The following is a 20965-nucleotide window of genomic DNA, read 5'->3' as shown; positions in this document are numbered from 1 at the left end:
ATAAACAGCGAAGCGCTTTTTAAATTGTTGCCACCAGATATTAGAGCCCTGTGTTATATTTAAAGAAATAAAATAACGAAGAATCTGCATCAATGTATGTATGTTTCTCGCATTGGGATAAAACAGGGGTACCTAGAGCCATTAAATATTGAATAACGTAATCCTCCTGCGAATATGGTCATCTGGAAGCCCAAAATTGAAATTTGGAATTTGTTTCAGTATCCATTTCGTATTTTATAAAACTTTAACGAATTTTTTATTCAGAAGCTGAACGATTTCAAAGCGAGTCATGGCAACGTTGTACAGAAAAAAAACATTTTTTCTCCAGCGCGTGAGACTGTATCAGAAATTCTAAAGATACGCTCATTTTAAAATAATTTTCCGCTATTGCTGTTGAACTGAATTTTATGGTTTAAGTGCGAAGAACATGATATTTAATAAGAAAAGGTAACACACAAAACGTTAAAAAAGCTCCCCTTTGGGCGTAATTTAAAATCTGAAACCTTTCAGATTTTCATTTTTTCATTTTTGATTTTAGTTTAACCGTTGAGCGGGCTTCCTTCCAACCTAAGAGAGCGGCCAAACGGAATAATGTCCGATCAGTGGAAGGAAAATCTATATTTAGATAGCAGAAACAAATAATTACAGTGTAGGGATTTATATTATTGTAACTAACAAATTGAAAAAAGTTGAAACTTTTTTGTAAGCCTTCATTCCCCTAATTTTCAGTGCCAGAATCGTTAAATGTTGTAGCGCGCTTGAAGGAATGCAAATTTCAAGGAAGTATTTAAAAGCTGAGTGTCGATAGGAGAAAAGAGAGTTAGGCTTTGGCCGCTACCTCTGCCGCAGATACATTTGCTTATTCCTCGTTCAAGTGGCTTAAATGCATTTACTTGCTGCCACTGGTTTTCGAAGAAGGTTTAAGTTACGGGATCTCGCTGAGCCCTGTAGGTAGTTCTGTCACTTGTTAATATCTTCAACTTTAAGTTTCATTATCTGATTTTCAATTACCGCCCAAGCAGAGGCGAAGTTTGTTAGCGTCGAGTTGACGCATTGTAAATTTTCAAAGATTTAATAAAGGGTACTTTAAACCCTTCTCTTGTGTAGTTTCCTGCTACTCCAGTTTCAGACAGAAGTTCATATGTTCTACTGTACAACAGTAGCGAGGTTTGTTACACTGACAACTTTGCACGTAGTGCTACAGATTATATATGTATTATATTCAGACTCGGAAGCCATGACCAGGAGCAGGAGGAGAATGACTTGGAAATTGGAAGGCAAATGCAGATTAAGTCTTCAGTTTTATTTTCAGCAAATTGTTACGGCTACACACAAGTTGGCACATTAAATGTGCCTGTTCCAAAAGGCTTATATTTTTGATAATTTTGTAGCAAGAAAGCAGAGCAGACAGACAGCAGTGTAGCTAAGCCAGAACGTGGAAAGCAAACGCGTTATGTTCAGGATGAAATCTCAAGTCAGTTTTGGTTCTCAAAGCATTCTGATTGGATGGTTAATATTGCGGTCAAATTATTATTGGCTGTTAAGAGTGTTAGTTCCGTTTACATCACCAGAATTACGTAAGAATCATTTGACATAGATTTTCTCGAAATGACGCAGTGCCAATAGATGTAGCTATTTTTGGAATAGAGGAGGGAAATTAATTTACGCTGCTAATTTAATCTTTTAAATATAATTTTTCTTACATATCCCCCCCTTCAAAAAGAAAAAGGCGTAGCGACAGAGAAACCTTTTTAAAGAAAAAGCGTTAAAGCACTAGCAAAAAAAAAAAAAAAAAAAAAAAAAAAAAAAAAAAAAAAGATCCTATAAAGTATCATTTATAAATATCAATTTTTTAAAATAAATTCTTAATTTTAGAGTCCTATTGAATTTTTCAGCATTTCAGCCCAAAAGTCTTTGTTTGAGAGTTCCCATAATCATAATTCTTCAGGGAAGGTTCTTATTGTCACAAAATATCACAAATAAAACCTTTTAGAACAGGCACATTTAATGTGCCGACTTGTATGTAGCCGTAAGAATTTTCTGAAAATAAAACTGAAGACTTAATCTGCATTCGCCTCCCAATTTCCTAATCATTCTCCTCCTGCTCCTGGTCATGGCTTCTGAGTCTGAATATATTACATCTGAGTATGTAAAATATAAAAAAATACGATGGTTTTGCTTTTCGCGAACACGCAACCTTTCATTAACTTTCTGCAATTCAGGATCTTCCCCTAGACCAGTACCTTCTAGAATTCGCTAGCCTATTACGTAACCGCTACTATAAATAAAGAAGGCGCGCCATTTTGCGTCAGAAGAAGCTCGCTTCTCCTGTGCTATACATCTCGCTGCTGCTTGATCTATCTTTCCTTTGTTAGAAATAGTAATGACGCATAAAGTTTAACTTTCATCAGTCGTAATTGGTTTAAACTACTATTAAATGACTGTGATATTTCGGCATCAAAGTTCAGTCATGGTTTTTTCTGAGTGGTAAGGCTAATCCAAATGAAGAGGGAAGTTGATTTAGATTTTAATGGTACATCTTTATTGCATAGCTTTAATTCAATTTTTAACGTAGATCATGCTTTACTTCATGTGAAATTCTCTAAGTCACATATTCATTAGTAGTTTAAACCAATTACGACTAAAGTTAAACATTATGCGTCATTACTATTTCTAACAAAGGAAAGGTAGATCAAGCAGCAGCGAGATGTATAACAACGAAGAAGAGACGAGCTTCTTCTGACGCAAAATGGCGCTTCCAGAAAATCTAAAATTCTTCTAAAAAATCCAGAGAAACTAAGCTTCGCAACAACAAAAATAACGTCTTCTTTTATTACTGCGAATTAAATCATGCTGAATCCAATCTGAAATTTATTCGAGGAAATAAGTGTTTAAGATTTACTTCGCAATTTTTAATATAGATATTTTGAGTTTTTATGTATTTTGTCCTTGTCGCGAAGTGAAAACTGAATTATTTTAATGAGAAATACTGAATCCTCCGTGAAAAACTGTTTCTCTCTCTCTTTTTTATTTGTTTAATTTCTTTTATACATCATTGTAGATTTATTATAGTATTTGAATAGATCGTGTGGCAACGATTAGATATTTCTTCAGATGATATAATATTTTTGCATTCTGAGTTAATTAATGAATGAAATGTTAAGTGAAACTAGCGCCAGAGTTTCGATACGGTAAATAAATATAGTGAATTTTAGAGTGCATTGATTCTATTGTGGTTAATGCGCTATCGATGCAGTGGATTTAATTCAGTCCACTATGTTTAAATGAAATGCAAGAAAGAATGTGTGTAATTTAATGTTCTTTACAAGGAAGTCATGTGGTGTACACATCAGATTTTGTTTTCTACAGGGCCGTGATCCTTCTGGATAGCCGAATGGAAATTCGAGAACCCATACTAGAGCCACTGAAACTGCGGTTGGATATCAAAAGAGCTCTTAAACCATATCCCAAAGACGGCTTGTTATATCAAGTAAACGGAAGCATGGATCTCATTAAAGTAATTTTTGCTTTTTCATTTTTGCACTCAGGCAGTTTGCTGTGATATAATATTGAATTATTATTTTGTTTTCCCTCCAACCTTGTGTATTTTCTTCCTGTTAGACTGTTAACACTAAACTTTTTTTTATCTAATTATTTAATTTTTATATGTTGATACATATATACTAGCGGAACTACCCGATGCTTGTTCGTTAGATTGAGAGTAATGTATCTAGCAACAGAGAGAACGATACCTCTGCAATCCTTCTTTAATAACGATGCAAAAAATACGATTCATAGTCGTACATTTTTCACTCTGATGCGATATGGAACCCACATAAAAAACAAACTAATTCTCTCTCATTATATCAGCAACAATGGCACGCAGGTTTTAACGATTTTCGTCTTTTTCATCAATTGGTCATAAAATCTAAAGTTCCATCCAATATTAAACGTATATTCAATTTTAGTGGATTAAGTGGCAAAAAATGGATCATAATTTGATCAGAAATCCGTAACGCGAACAAACAAACAAACAGGCATTTTTCTTTATATGTGGAGATTTTGTAAAACTTAAAAATTTTTGAATAACAAATTCTACGATTCGAAAGCGACCAGTAGCAACATTTTTCGAAATAAAGCATTTTTATCTCCAACGCGCGAGACTGTTGCCACTCGGAGAAATGAGTGCGAAAATGAGTATTTTCAGAGTTTTTAATTATTATCTCGGTTGATTAAAGTCGTACGAAGATGAGAATAGTCGAAATGGCTTCACATAAATTTTTTGAATAGGGACCAATATATTTAATTTTGGCAATGCTGTTTTTATTTCATCATAAAACTTCCTCCTCAGTTTTCAAAGCCCTTACTTAAAGTTCTTCTTTTTCTTCTTCAGTGGTCAAGACAGCCCAGGTTGCCTTCCTCAGAATCAAATTCCAAGCTCTTCTATTCCTGGCCATGAACATCCAATTGGTTATTTTTAAAATTCTTAACTCCTTAATCTACAGTGACGGGCATAGCCCGCGTACGATGGTCGGGCCAAACATAATTTTCACGGGCATAGCCCGCGTACGGTGATCGGGCCAGAAGTGAATATTACGTGGAATATTTGATACGCAATTACAGTCTGATGCAATAATTGTGGTAGACGCAAGTATTATAAAATTTTTATTTGTACAAAACTCCAAAATACAAAATTAGTACTCTGTAACGGTATGATATATTTCAAAGCATTCTGGTACATGGAACGGAACTTTACACTTTTTACACTCGTGTTCTATGTGGATTTTCTCGTACTCGATTTGCATACTGATTCGTTTCGGTTACAATATGTTCCAAAATATGTCATCAAATATTAGATTAAATGTATCAAATTCTCCTCTATTTCCTCCTGATTGACATAAGGCTTCCTCTCTTATGCCAGAAGTCATCGTATAGTCCCAGATTTCTGGACTATTTCTTATTTCTTTCCAAAGCCAGGACTCTGATAGTTGATCGTCATTGGATGTATCATCAATAATTATTCGCCTATACTTTCTTCGAAAATTACATAATTCGTCATGTTTACGATTGCCCGGATTAGTGTGTTACACAAGTCGTGCAAATGTCCCGAACGCTGCGCGACCTCGTATACAATTTCTGCCCAACATCTTCGAATCTAAATCGTAGGTTAAGGGGTTAAGTCTGTTTCCAAACAGTCGAGCCACCTAAGTTTAGGTCTCCCTGTTTTTCGGGTGCGGAATGGTCTCGCCGAGAAGATCTTTTTAGTTACTCGATTTTCATCCATTCTGCACAGGTGTTCTGCCCATTTAATTCTCTGAATCCTTATATATTTTACTATATCTATTTTTTTAAAGGATTTATAGAGTTCAGAGTTACTTCTTCTTCTCCAGATATTGTTACATTTTATGCCACCAAAAATACTTCTCCAAATTTTTCTTTCAAAGGCAGAAATGATACTTTTAGCTTTTTCTGTCACTGCCCAGGTCTCAGCAAAGTATATAAGAATGGATCTGATTAAGCTTTTGTAAATTAAAATCTTCGTTTTTCTGCTAGTGAAGTTAGACTTCAATTATTTTTTGAGACCGAAAAAACATCGGTTAGCATCTGTGACACTGCTACGGATCTCGGGCATTAAATCATTGAGAGTATTAAATTCTGATCCTAAATATTTAAATTTGTAATTCCCAATTTCAAAATAGGGACTGCTGTTATTATCACATGGCTTGTATTTAGTTTTATTTTGGTTGATTGCTTAGATGCATTTTCCTGGCTACAGCCTTTAGAGATGTAAAGTAGTGACTCGGGAATGCGTGCGACTATGGCCCTTTGAAGTTATTCTGAAGTTAAAATTGAATAAATACTTCGTGTTTCTTTGAAGATAATTTTGGTAGCTTATTAACGAGTAATAATTGCTTTAAGCGGGGTATAACTTCACTAGGCGATGGTTGGCCATTAAACCTGCCAAGACCTCAAATCTGGCTAAAGAGACTTTCAACTGCATCCTGAGTCCATCTAAAGGTTAAAATATATTTAGCGTCATACGATGATTTCAAATCCTGGTGTAGGCTAAAAACAGAAATTATTATTCTTTTTTGTAAGGGCAGTATGTTAGGTTTTCTCTGAACTTTTATTACATTAATGACTTTCTTAAATAATTTCAAAACTTGAATTTGTTTCTCATGATGTTCATTTAATCTAATTAAACTGAATTCTACTTTAAGTACAGAGTGTTTATAAAGTTCCGGACCCATTTTGATGTTTAATAACTCATAAAATAATGAAGATATAAACAAACTTATGACATTTATTGATGGAATAAATTATATATTTTCCTTTTCAGGTTTGAATATCTTTACGTTTGTAAATATCGTCTGCGCGTATGGTTAATTTCAGATAATTTCATTTTCCAGTCTAAATATCTGTACTTTTCTAAATATCGTCTGCTTATTAATTGCATTTTTCTCTCTTATGTTTTTGTTATCTTTCTGGCATTGTTAATCGCCATAATGTGCGCATATGGGGATCCGAAAACCCCCATGAATACCGAGAGGCACAAAAGGATTCCCGAAAGGTTAATGTGTGGTGTGGACTAATGCGCGACCGAGTCATTGGACCTTTCTTTTTTACAGTCCACAACTAGAAGAGCTTCAGACACATGTCTTTTTGCAACAAGATGGTGCACCACCTCATTGGAGAACCATCGTTCGTGTTTTTTGAATGACAATTTTACAGGAAGATGGATTGGGCGAGGAGGTCCAATTCCTTGGCCACCCAGGTCCCCTGATACAATGCCGCTGGACTTTTTCTTTTGGGGATTTGTAAAAGAAAGAGTTTACAGGAGAACAGTGTCGAACATTGCTGACCTAAAAGCCAGAATGACAACCGCAATAGCCTCTGGATGCCGACATGCTTCCCGGTACCTGGCGTGAAATTGAATATCGACTTCATATTCTCCGTGCGACGTAAGGGGTACACGTGGAAGTTCATTGACAAGGGTCATGAAACTTTTTGAGTCTATCTAACCATTTATGTTATTAATTTTAATCTATCGCTATTATTTTATGAGTTATTAAATATCAAAATGGGTCCGTAACTTTATAAACACCCTGTATTTTAATCTTAGGGAGGTTATACCTTGGTACTATTCATAACATCGAAAAGATCATCCATTAATTCAAAAGAAGTCAGATGGTTTTTCATTTCCTGTGAGATCGAGTGTACACTGCAGAAAAAAGAATGGGACAGTTCTATATCTCCCGTTCTACTGTGCCGATTGACAAAATTGAACTTGCGTTTTTCATTTCTCGAAAGCGCGACTTAAGGTACGCATTAGATTTATATATAGCATTGTTCTAACATAGGTATTTTGACACAAAATCGGACTTTTTCTCAAATAACATACCAACTTTTTTCCATATTTCGATTCTACGACTCAAATTACTCCAAACTACCAAGTTTTCTAAAAATCCCTCGAGTAGTTTTTAAAAATTAGCTCTCAAAATTTGAGTTCCTCAATGTTAATTCAATTTGGTATGTATTCATTAATATCTCTTATTTTTATTAAACTTATTTGATTCTTTCTTACACAGTTCGAAATTTAGGTTCATTCCAAGTAAAATTCCTTCATTTTTTTTAAGATTTATTTTAAAATAATTTTTCTAAATTTTTCGAAAAATTTTGAATTATAACCTATAAAATTTTTACAGTCGTCTTAAAGTAGATGTGTTTCTATACATACCTACAAAAATTAGAGCTTTTTATTCAAAATTTTTGAAGATATACGTGAATTGATATATTGGCGCATTTTAAAATTTGGCGTATTTGTTGAAAGCGATAATGACGAAAATGTGGTTTAAGCACTTTGCTAAAATTATTTGAAAGTAGGAACGATGTGACTTTTTTCCCGCTTATCTACAGTGTGAAAAGATAGGAACGAGGTGCCTTTTTTTCCATTCCGGCATAACGGAAGGGTAAGGAAAATAAACTGAAAAAAATGCGCCAAGATGAATTGTTGAATTTCTCCGTAAATATCGCACCAAATTTTATAAAATTTAATATTTTATAAAATTTGGAGCGATGTTTTGTCTCTCGATTTTCCTTGACCATTAAATAATTCGGTTTTAGTTTGTGACACAATTTAATTTCTCCTGAACCTCTTTAAAACCTCTTTAATAATATCAGCATTTAAAATAATTCCATCTCCCAAAACAAATCCTTTATCTAAAAAATTGTTTCTCAGTAATTTGAGGCAGTGCGCTAAATCTGCAAAAATCCATATTTTTTTCATGTGCAGTACGGGATTCAGAAATTGAAAACTATTAATCGAAATCTGTAGCTGTTTCCACAAAGTAGTAGATTCTCCTAAATCAGATACTATGGCTTTCAATTCTACTCCAGATGATTGAATGAGTGAAAAGAAGTTTTTTCTTCATTGACGTGTTAAATTAAAAAACAAATTAGTTTTTTCTACTGCGAAATGAGACCTTTGACTAAATCAAACTGCACTTTTTCAAAAGTACCAAAAACTTGGTTCAGTTTAGAGTCATAGGAAAATGTTAAATTTATCATAGCAGAATTTCGTCGAAACTGAGAGCGTTTTTAGTACAGAATTCGAATATTTGTATCTTTCCGTCATTAGAGTAATAAGATCACACTGAATTCCTGAACTACATCAAAATTTAGTGCATCATCCCTTTAACGTGCTAGAACTAGGTAAAGGAATTCCCATTTTTACTGCCTTTTACGGAGTAAAAGGGAAGTATTGTAATCGCGAAAAATTTCAGGTATCGTATTTCTACGAAAATATCCATTTTGGCCGCTATCGAATGCAATTTAAAGATGTTTTTGCCTGACGTCTGTACGTACAGAATAAAAAACTCTTTTCCCCCAAAAAATATTATAAAATTGATTTTAAATGAATTCTGAAGAGAATTTTTCGTGGCGTCTGTTCGTATGTGTACGTATCTCGCGTAACTGAAAAACGAGTAGCCTCAGAACGTTGAAATTTTGTATATACTGCTATAACATGTAGATGAGCGCCTCGTATTCTAGTTGCAATCAGCCGCACCAAAAGCATATATATATCCACTCTGTTATTCGGCTCAGTAATCTCAGTTTCTTTATTCTTATATGTTTGTAAATTGTAGATTTTTTGCTTTAGAAATGATTGAATTATATTATTTTTATTTCCCGGTTAAGGTTTTTATGCTTTTAGTAAATCTGCGTGTAATAGTTTTAGAATTATCAACAATTTGAAAGTTGTTTAAGTTCCGCTAAGCCTAATTATTTTTCACATGGCGGCCATGCCTGTTTACATTTGAAACAGCAGAACAGTAGATTTATTGCCAATATAGAGAAAGTAAGTTTCGCAAGAACAAAGATAACACTTTATTTTATTATTGCGAATTAAATGATGCATAATCGATTCTGGAATTTATACGAGGAAATAAGTGTTTAAGATTTACTTCATAATTTTCAATACAGATATTTTGAGTTTTTATGTATTTTTGCCTTGTCGCGAAGTGAAAACTGAATTCATTTAATGAGAAATACTGAACTGTGAAAAACTGTTTCTTTTTTGTTTTGTTTACTTAGTTTCTTTTATACATCGTTTTAGATTTATTGTAGTATTTGAATAGAACGTGTGGCAACGATTAGACCATTCTTAGGATAATATAACTTTGTGCATTCTGAGTTTAAAATGAATGAAATAAATCACTCGGCGAAGTAAATTTAATTCAATCCGATAAGTTTAAATGAAATGCAAGAAAAAATGCATATAATTTAATGTTCCGTACAAGGAAGTCATGTGGTGTTACACATCAGGATTTTTTCTTTCCAAAAATCGTAGTTTTTAGATGACGGAGCTCTTATGGCAATGCAATCTTCACTAGTCCATCTGATTTTTTCTTACTTTGTTGGTAATTCATTAATTTGCGCCTTTGTAAAAAATGTACTTTTCAAATTCTCCGTTATGTGCTGTTTTTTTCCTAAACTTCTCTATTTGAGATTGAAATTTCTCAATTTCTGATACCAGTTTCTTATTAGATGTCGTCTGTCTTCTTTTTCGCTGAGCAAACATTCTAAAACTTTTTTTTTTCGATATTTTTCAATGTTTTAATATAATTTTCAAAATAAGGTCGTTCAGGGACATCTCGACACCTTAAGGGAAAATTATGAATAACTGGTTGACATATAAGTATTTTATCATTTATTTTTACAGAAAATAATTATTCTGTATTAGTAACACATTATGAAAATTTGGCTTACCTGAAAAACATCATAGGTCATATAAATGCAATGAAAAACATAAAAGTCGGATGTCCATTTCTCCCTTAACTGCGGGAGATCTCGACAGGTATCTACGGGGCAGCATGTACAATTCAGAACAATGCCTTTTTTTTTTAAGAAATAAGGACAACGCACTATGGAAAAGAAAGATTGACGGACTAAACACATATTAACAATGCAACAATCTATATCCTCCCTTTTAACTATGTACATTTGTTGCATGTAAACTGGGGTTGATTCCCATTTTGTACACACGTCTCACGGAACCACGTACTACATACACTCTCCAACACATTTCACCCACTTCTGTCCGGCAGTATCATCAAAATAGTACCCGCCGCACTCGCCACAGTAATTTTCACTGTCTTCGAGATCCCTCGAGGTTCTGGGTTGAGTTCCTCCCTGACGTCTAGGTTCATGTGTTGGTGTTTTACTGAGCAGTTGACTCCTGTATTCTGCGGATGTTAGAATGGCTGATTCTTGTTGCTTTTTTTTTCTCCTATTCCGTACAGAGTGGTTCTGTACTACTGGTACAGGGGATAATTCCGAAAATGATGTAGAAGCTGATACAGTAGATGGTGATGATGACCTCTGGAGGCTGTCTTCTTCCTCTACCATAACTGGAATGGTGCCATTTGTAGCAGACATGAGTTCATATTCAAACACATTGTCTTCCAAAATATCGGGATTGTAGTGGTATATTCCACATTTTCGAAAGCCATTGGCAAAATTGCCTGACTCGACTGTCGAGATCTCCCCGTAACCTACTGTCGAAATCTCCCCGAGTTACACATTTCTATGAAAGATGGCAGCACTTCCCCTTTGACTAGCTATGAAAACCTTTTGCGTAGACATCTATGTTCCTGAATGCCTGATCTCACTAGCCACTCATTTGGAACTTGTCAAAAATCAAAGCCGTCATCCCCATTTATCATCGCTACCAAAGCCAATCTTATACTTTATGCTTTGCAAACTATGAAAAACTCACCTGACTGATTATTAATATTTATTTTCTTGATCAATCTCTGACTTTACAACACTTTCGATTCACAATGACGCACTACACTCTTAGGTTATTCCAATACAGTGGTTTCCATACGCGACACCAGGGTGCAGACCACTCTACTAAGAAAATTAAAAGTATCGAGATGTCCCTGAACGACTAGATATTATTTTATTCTTCAAGTTATCAATACATTCTTGTTTATCTTTACACTTAGAGCATTCAGGGATATTTACATTGTCTTTTAAGTTTTATTTCAAAGTCATTCACGTTTGATTTATTATTGTCATCATCAGTTTCGTCTCCCGTTCGCGTAGTCTTTCAAAAGTACTCTGCATTAGTTTTCTTTTCTCTCACCTCCGATTTCTTGTAAAAGAAGACAAGAACCTAAGTATCTGTGGCTCTCATTCAATTTAGGTTTGTGGAAAAAAGAGCCCCAAATTTGCGCTGCTTGCACTGAGAGCGGATACCTTAGCCATCTTGTGGTGTCTTCTCAACTAATCCTCGTCCAAGTGGCACAACTGAACCGAAATTACTAAACTTTACTGTTAAAACTCTAAAAATATAAATTCGGAGATTAAGAAGTAAGCTTTACCCAATGGGCTATATGGATAACATTAACTGAATGATAATACTAAACGACGAGCAAAAAAATGCCTTTCAAAATAGCAATGAAGTCAAACTAATTTTATATAAACACAACCAGAAACACATAAATGGGTACCTTCGCAGAATTTTAATTACGGCCAGCCTTCGTCGGGAAATGCCTAAAGGAAATACCAAACATTAAATTTAAAAAACTGCACAAAATTTTACTCAGCAGAGCAAATTTATGGAAAAAAAAAAAAAAAAAAAAAAACACAAATTTTAATGAAAATTTGTTATATATTTAAAAACAGTACAATGAAATAAGCAATATCCCTTAATACAAATATCAATTATCCTAACAAATAAATTAACCAACGTCCCGTTGCCTCATCTCAACAGACGTCCAGTATCCAAGAGAAACATTCAGTTTAAAAACTGCGCTGAATTATCGCTCTCATTTTTTCCAGTGGCAACAGCGCTGATTTTCAACAGTCCGCAGTGTACAATTGAATGAAAAAATGTTGCCAAAACCCCATTTCTAAAAGAATGAAACTATTCAAAATGATGCGATTTCATCAAAAAAGATAAAATAAAAAACTCTGATTCGAATTTTGAAAAAATCGCTTCGCGGTGCGCATATTTCACAAGTGCACATCTGTGTAGCCACCGAGAGAGTGGCTTCTAGGATGGACCAATGAGCATCCAGTAATATTTCTGTCATGTCACATGACCTTTCGCGTGCTTTGAGATTTAAGCAAGATGGTTGAAAATAATCTGCCACGCAATTTTCTGTAAAAAATAATCAAAGGATCGTCGATTGCTTCTGAAATTTTTCATTGCGAAGTTAGATCAAATATAGGCAATTATGAAGATTTCACTGCCTAGTTGAAATGAATACAAACATGTGTTGGATACTTCGCAAAAATATCGATGTGAAATATTACTTAATAAGTGGTAAATAAGATAAAGAAAGAAATATGTGATAAACGTCTGAGCCCAAATGCAATCTTTACATAAAACTATACGTATGAGAAAAATATTTTCACCAGTCATATATGTAAATAGAAGTCAGCACTTTTTATTGCAGTCTATACGAAAAAGATGTTCTATACTAATAAACAATGCAGAATTTTAACCAAAGTGAAATTTACTAATTTGCATTCGTATACATTTAGTGTGTTAAATTTCACATTTAATAACTGCTCACTCTTAAGTGAACTGTCTATACAAGAAATACTCGTCAAGCAGAATGAATTTATCGTATTCACAACGAGTATATTCAATTTATTCACATATAACTTTTAATTTTAAAAATGGATATAATCAGATCATATGTGTTCTGAATCTTACACTTTAAAAATCAAAAGAATGCACTGATATAAGAAAACACTAGATTAATTGTAACACTTTCAGTCATTCTCATCTCAATTAAAAAAATATACACTTGAATTCTCTTAATCCACATAATATGCTGTTATCATCAGTCAAAATATTAATGCGTGATAAAAATCTCGAAAGTGAAATGTCAGCGATTAATTAAACTCAGAAAACGAAAGCACTACAAGATCTCTACTATTACGCCATATATTTATAACTGCCAAACAAATGCAAATTAAAACGTAAACAACATACTCTCACATGCACGAAGATTTAGCGTCACAAGAGCAATAGCAGCTCATTGGTCCATTTCCGAAACCCCTCCCTCAGTGGCTGCGCAGATGTGCACTTGTGAAATATGCTCGCGGTGCACTGGCTCTTGTCTAGATGCACCTATGTAACCAATTTCGTAGCCCTGGGTCTATTAGCTTACGCGCAGCACCAACAAAAGACACACACACAGACAGACACACAGACAGACACACAGACTCTTTTTTTATATGTGGAGATAACATCTTTTCCATTAAAGTCCATTAGAAATAAAAATTTTATAGATTACAATTCAAAATTTTTTTTCGAAAAATATGTAAAAATGATTTAAAAATACAAATTTTAAATATAAATCATCAAAAATGGCGAATTTTATAGGGAATGAACCTAAATTTTGAAATGTGAAAGGAAGAATCAAATAAGTTTAATTAAAAAAAAAAAAAAAAAAAAAAAAAAAAAAAGATATTAGTTAACATAGACCAAACTCAGAAAAAGTTCGATTTTGTGTCAAAATACCTATGCTAGAACAATGCTATGTATAAATCTAATATATATCCTAAGTCGCGCTTTGAAAGCCTGAAAAACGCAATTTGAATTTCGTTAATCGGTTCACTGTCTCCCTTTTTTTTTTTTTTTTTTTTTTTTCGCTGTGTATAGTATATTCTGAGCACTATATCTGGCACACACATTTATTATCTGACCATGTATTTAAGTCAACTGCAGAGTGACATAAAATAAATTTACGTATATAAAGACCCTTATACGCAGAATTCATGCGTAATGGCAGACCGCACATTGAGTTGAACAGTGTTAAGCGAATTTCGCTTACTGCGCATGCTAGATGGTGTACTTTTGGCGCGGGAAGAAATATTGGCGAATAAGCAACCCTACGCTAGCTTATTCGTGATCTCCATGGCTGTCGAGTGTGTTCGAGTGATGTTTACAACTGCAATGTTGTGGAGCTTTGCTTGTTAGTTATTTTAATTGCACTTGCTTATTTTTCTAATATATGTTTCATTTTAATTTTTCAATAACAGTGCATTTAATATTCGTTAACATATGTTCGTAATAATTCGTCATTTAGATGTAATTTGTTTACATGTTATAATTCAGTAATTGTAAACTGGAGTTTCTCGGTTAGTTTGTTAGCTTATATTCGCGCTTTTATTTTCTCATTTGAGAGCATTTAATAACTAGCATTAAGGAATTGTAAAATTTCTTCAGTGTTATTTCCAAGCACTTTATTATATTCCTCAGTGTTTCTTTATGTATGTACGAATGAAACTTATGGTAAATCCTGAATTGTTTTTACTGCTTAAAAGTATAATGAATAAATTTTCAACTAATATATCCTAAATTTCAGTCAACACTGCTTCACATTACTTCGCAATAATTTCAGCTTTCTTGTTGTTTGAGCAGTACAGCAAAAAATAGTATTTTAACACAGTAATTAATTTAACACGAAGATTTAAACGCCAGATTTGTTTACAATCAGATGGCGGTACATCTACCATATACCGTATTTATCTTCTTTTCAAATCGCGCCAACATAGTAATTACGCCAATTTGTTTTCTAGGCATGCGTGGTATGCGATATTCGTTTAACACTGTTCAACTCAATGTGCGGTCTGCCATTACGCAGAATTCATGCTTATGAATACGCCATAGATCAGGGCTTCTCAGCCGGTACTACGCGTACCACTAGTGGTACGCAAGAGAAAACTAGGTGGTACGCAAAGAAAAAGTATTGTTAACTATTAAATTCAAAAATCTCGTGAAGGAAAAAATAAATTGATAGAAATTTCCTGTGATCGAACTCGAACTGAAGATTTCAAAAATAATACACTTGTTAACTTTTGTCTGAACCGAAAAATAATTTTAAAGGCATTTCAAATAAAGCTATTAAATTTTTATTCCCTTTTTCCACAACCTATTTGTGTGAACAAGGATTTTCTCCTATGTTATATTTAAAAATTAAATACAGAACAAAATTAAAAATGGATCCTAATTTACGGTTAAAACTAAATGAAATAAGACCAGACGCAAAGAAATATGATTCTCTTAAACAGGCTCAAATTTCGCACTAAATTTTAAAATTAAAGTATTATAACTTACATTTTGATAATAAAAATGGTAACCCATTTTTAATGTAAAATATTTTTTATTGATGCGAATTCGAATTTATTGATTCGAAGAACCATGATATTTAATACATGGTTAGTACGAATTACCAATAGGTTGTGTAAATGGCAAATTATATTTATTTTTAATATTTCTATTGAGAAATTGAAAAATAATATCGTTTTTCAGTTTTTCAGTTGAATCATAAGTTTTTCAGTTTTTATTTAGATGGTACGTGTTATTCGAAAGGGTGAGAACCGTTTCGATTCTGTTGACAGATTTTACGCTTACGAATTTTTGTAATTATCAGTTGCTTATTATGTCAACCTAATAATTTGAATAAGGAGTTGGTATTTCTTTTCTCTTCAGGTGAATATTGGACAGAGAGACCTCAGTTCCATGATCGCTATCTACCAAGATAATTATTCCCAGCTCCAATTCTTGGACAACCATAAAACAGGTATTTTTATAGTCTCCAGCAGTAAATCGTTCTTTATTGCGAATAATACATTTTATGAAAAGACTAATAACCTGTGTTAATACTGTATCCATATAAAATGCCCAATTATTATGCTTTTGACAGAAAAACGTATGAAATTGTAATTAAATTTGAAATCGCATGAGAATTCCGATTTCTCATATCTCATTCATACACTTAAAATTCCGCAATTATGTATGGAATACCGATTAAGGTTTGGAATTCTGAGGAAAGGCAGATTCATTTCTCTTTACGAAGTTCAACTACAATTTTACATCCTGAATAATAAATGCGGAGAGTATCCTTGATACAAATACACAAGTAATTGTAAATATATCTAAGCATTTATTTATTTCTCCTGTGTAACTGTGTAAAATTGTAAATTATTTTTTTGGTTGATCTTTACATTACGGTAACTTGGCGATTTTTTGGCGAAAATTTGGCGACCAACTCCCCTACAGCAACCCTCTATTTTTTTTTTCCCCGCCGCCATTTTGTCTTCACGAAGTAAAGACATGTTTCTTTTCTTCTTATCTACTGAACACTTCTTCCAACAATCTACTAGCCGAATTACACTTATGCTAGAAATTTTATCAAACAAAACTGCTTAATCATGACAAATATTCACTGCAAAATTCGGAAAAAGTGCACAATACCATACACCTTACGCATTTTTCAAAATAACACATACACATAAACCATGTACACGCCGACTTATTTTTACTTAAAAAAACATCCCAGAATTGCACAAAAATGGCATTGCGCACACTCTTCACTATATCCATGTACACTGCTTTTTTCTCATAAATTCGAAAAATTTCACGAAAATACATGACAATTTTCTCAATCTTTAAACCCGGTAAAAAGAACATATATGAAATTACCTGATCGCGAAAAAGTATTTACCCTTTACAAATATGAACATTTCCACATATAAAATAAATAAAATATCCAAAAACTTTTACCTCTAAATCATCTATTACATTATACACGTCACCAACGAATTCATACATGAAGCATTACAAATATTTAGTATCAAATATTTAAATTATTTCCATGCACGTTTATTTCAACTTAAACGTAAACCAAATTCCTACAAGCATAAAATTCACAAAATAACTATCATTTCAAAATATCACTGAACCATGTACACGTCGACTTATTTTTACTTAAAAAAACATCCCAGAAATGCACAAAAATGGCATTGCGCACACTCTTCACTATATCCATGTACACTGCTTTTATCTCATAAATTAAAAAAATTTCACGAAAATACATGACAATTTTCTCAATCTTTAAACCCGGTAAAAAGAACATATATGAAATTACATGATCGCGAAAAAGTATTTACCCTTTACAAATATGAACATTTCCACATATAAAATAAATAAATTATCCAAAAACTTTTACCTCTAAATCATCTATTACATTATACACGTCACCAACGAATTCATACATGAAGCATTACAAATATTTATTATCAAATATTTAAATTATTTCCATGCACATTTATTTCAACTTAAACATACACCAAATTCCTACAAGTATAAAATTCACAAAATAACTATCATTTCATTAAAATATAATTAAATTCAAAAACACCACTTAAAATATACATGAGCACATACATTCAATTAATAAAAATTACCTTACAATCCTAAATACTTTAAACTAAATCATTGCTAATAACAATTTTCCCAATAATACCAAATTCCTTTCCACCTTACATTTCCAACAATGCATAAAAATAATTAAAAATACTAACTTACCTAATCTCCTTCAGAATCTTCATTACGTGGCGGATACACTTTTCTTCATTCTCTTTCAGAATCTTTAAAATCATACTTATCTTTCAAAGCAAGATACCAGGTAAAATAAATAACATAATAAAACATGTTTATTTCTCTCTCACACAACCTTAAAAAACATTTCTTACTATCCTTTTCAATACCACTAAATACCCATTTCGAATTCACTTTACTTACGGCCATGGGATCCAAAAATTCACAAACACTATTTCACACAACACAGAATAAAGCCAAATACAAAATTTCCAGATTTTTTCCCGATTTCCCCCCTTTTCCGATTAAAGAACCGTAATTCGTCCATTAATATCACATGACATATCCCATGATCTCTCATTTCCCCCACACAAAATAATGCGTAATCGGAACTCAGTACTGCTCACATTATTACCAAAGTCCCAGGTAGTAACCTTTATCGCCTCCAAAATGTCGCCAAACTACCAGTTACCGTAATGTAAAGATCAACCATTTTTTTTTTTCGATTTCATTAATTATTGTTTTTTTTTTTTTTTTTGTAAACAAAAGCTTACTGTACTGTATTGTACTGCGTACAATTTTTGTCTAAATTTATTTCCTGATTTTTAGCACAAACGAGCTCAGAAGGGCTGCTACTTTCGTTGTGGCATTTTGCGTCGATTCACTATAAACTGCGAATCACTTTTGAAATTGTTGCCACTAAATATTATCGCCCTGCATTATATTTAAAGAAATTAAATAATGAAAAATCTGGCTAATGGTATGTATGCTTCTCGCATCGTGATAAAAGGACGGTAACTGTAGCTATCCAATTTTGAAAAACGTATGTCTCCACCCGAATACGGGCATCTAGAAGCCCGAATTTGGAATTTGTTTTATTATCGATTTCATATTTTGTAAAACATTAATGAATTTTTGATTAACAAACTCAACGATTTCAAAGCGAGCAATCGCAACACTGTACAGGAGAAAAAGCATTTTTATCTCCAGCGCGCGAGACTGTGTATCAGAAATTCTAATGATATGCTCATTTTAAAATTATTTCGAGATATTGCCGTTGAACTGAATTTTATTGTTTAATTCGAAGACCATGATATTTAATAAATAAAGGTAACCCACAAAACGTTAAATAAACACCTTCTTGGGCGTAATGTAAATGCTTTTTTTATTATTTATTTCGTATATATCAAAATTAGTTAAATTCCACAATCATTTTTAAAACGATTATAATATTCGGACTAAAATATAAATTAAAACTGGAATATATTTGTTTTATATTCATCAACCAAGACCCTCTGAAACATCGAGCTACTTTATGTACAAAACCTTCGATCAAAATAAACTTAAGACTTCAAAACTTTATATCTTAGGAACTTTTGATCTATGGAACGTTATTCAACTACAAAACTTTCACTGTATCTTGAACTATTGAAATTCATTAAAATCAAATTGAAATGTATATCAGAATTTAGCTCAACGTAGCATGTAAATGCAAAGAAGACTCTTAATAACTTTCACTGTCATGTAAAAATATTCATTGTAAAAAGGAACTTTTCAATAAATAATTTCCACTGAGTGGGAGTTTTCCGTTAGGTATCACCTTAGGTCGGAAGCCCTTTCAGTATTGCAAAGTATGTGTACAAATCGGGAGTTCGGTAGCCTAAGGAAATACCTTAAAAATTCCACACACAGTGAAGCACCGTGAGCGACCTAAATTAAAAGTTACAATAAAAGACGTTGAATGCTAAAACTGTTAAAATTAATTTAGAAGTCAAACAAAACAAAAAAAAAAAAAAAAAAAAAAGTAAATAAATAAATAAAATAAAAGACAAAAATCTGAAAGATTTCAGATTTTAAATTTCGTCGAAAGGGGCGTATTTTTAACGTTTTGTGTGTTACTTTATTATTAAATATCATGTTCTACGTACTCAAACTATCAAATTCAGTTCAACAGCAATATCGCAAATTAATTTTAAAATGAGCATATCTTTAGAATTTCCGATACACAGTCTCGCGCGCTAGAGAGAGAGAGAGAGAGAGAGAGAGAGAAAAAAAAAAAAGAGTTGCCATGGCTCGATTTGAAATTGTTTAGTTTTTTAATCAAAAATTCGTTGAAGTGTTACAAAATATGAAATCGATATTAAAACAAATTTCAAATTTGTCTTTTAGATGCCCATATTCGCAGTAGGATGACTTCATTTGAAATGTAATGGCTGTAGGTACCGTTGTTTCATCACAACGCAAGAAGCATACTTACACTTATGCAGATTCTTCATTATTTAATTTCTTTAAATATAAGACAGGGCCATAATGTATGGTGGCAATGATTTGAAAAGTGATACAGCCTTTTAAAATTGTCGATGCAAAATGCAAAATGAAATTAATAATCCTTTAAGGTAAATTGCCTCTTTGCTATATAAAAATCAGTGTTATATTTGCAAAATTTTCAAAGGACTAGTTTTGATGGTTTTACCGAACCGTCGTAAGCCTTTAAGGAAATTGTGTTTTAGTTTTCGTTTTTCATCAATAGATGGCGTCAGTAGCTTAAGTCCTGTCCAGCCATTCTTATCTTATGACTCTATTTTATCTCGTTCATTTGAACTTTGGCAGCTGAGGATGGTGGTTCGGTAAAACCATTGAAACTAGTTCTGTGAAAATTTGCAAAATAACGCTGATTAATGAAATTAACGCTGATGGATAGGAATTAGGGTCGTTAACTAGAACAGGAAGTGTTTTTTTGAAAGTGAAATGCTGTATAAGCTATAAAATTGTACGTATTTTACAGAAATTTAATTTTCGGGTCGTTTATTAGCCTATCAATAAAATTCCGAGCTGCATACTCAAGGACCCCATTCCGGATAGGAATTCATGCAGTATTTACAGGATTCCTTGCTAGTGTGGTTTAATTTACATTGGTCAACCTAAGAGAACCTTAAAATTTCACCCTAAAGAACATGTGTTAGAAAAAAGGAAACACAGAAGTTACCTGTTGCCCAGCACTGTTGGTCCGTAAATCGTACTTTTCATTTTTCTGCAGCCAAAATTTTTCAAAAAACA

The 20965-nt window shown here is 32.9% G+C and overlaps 1 protein-coding gene across 1 annotated transcript in view; it reads left to right on the top strand.

Annotated features, from left to right (window-relative positions):
• The window catches only part of LOC118194141 (intermembrane lipid transfer protein VPS13A-like), a 483044-nt gene that overhangs the window by 178936 nt on the left and 283143 nt on the right, over positions 1–20965 (top strand). Inside the window, exons 31-32 of the mRNA XM_085810380.1 lie at positions 3370–3517; positions 16019–16109. Coding sequence (XP_085666506.1) covers positions 3370–3517; positions 16019–16109 — 239 coding nt within the window. The remainder of the gene's footprint in view (positions 1–3369; positions 3518–16018; positions 16110–20965) is intronic.

Source organism: Stegodyphus dumicola, chromosome 2 (genome assembly GCF_044657685.1).
Source record: "Stegodyphus dumicola isolate Sdum_Otavi_A_Nest chromosome 2, ASM4465768v1".
In the NCBI taxonomy this organism is placed as follows: domain Eukaryota; kingdom Metazoa; phylum Arthropoda; class Arachnida; order Araneae; family Eresidae; genus Stegodyphus; species Stegodyphus dumicola.
The sequence above is the reverse complement of the archived record's forward strand: the minus strand, read 5'-3'. Positions and strand labels throughout refer to the sequence as shown.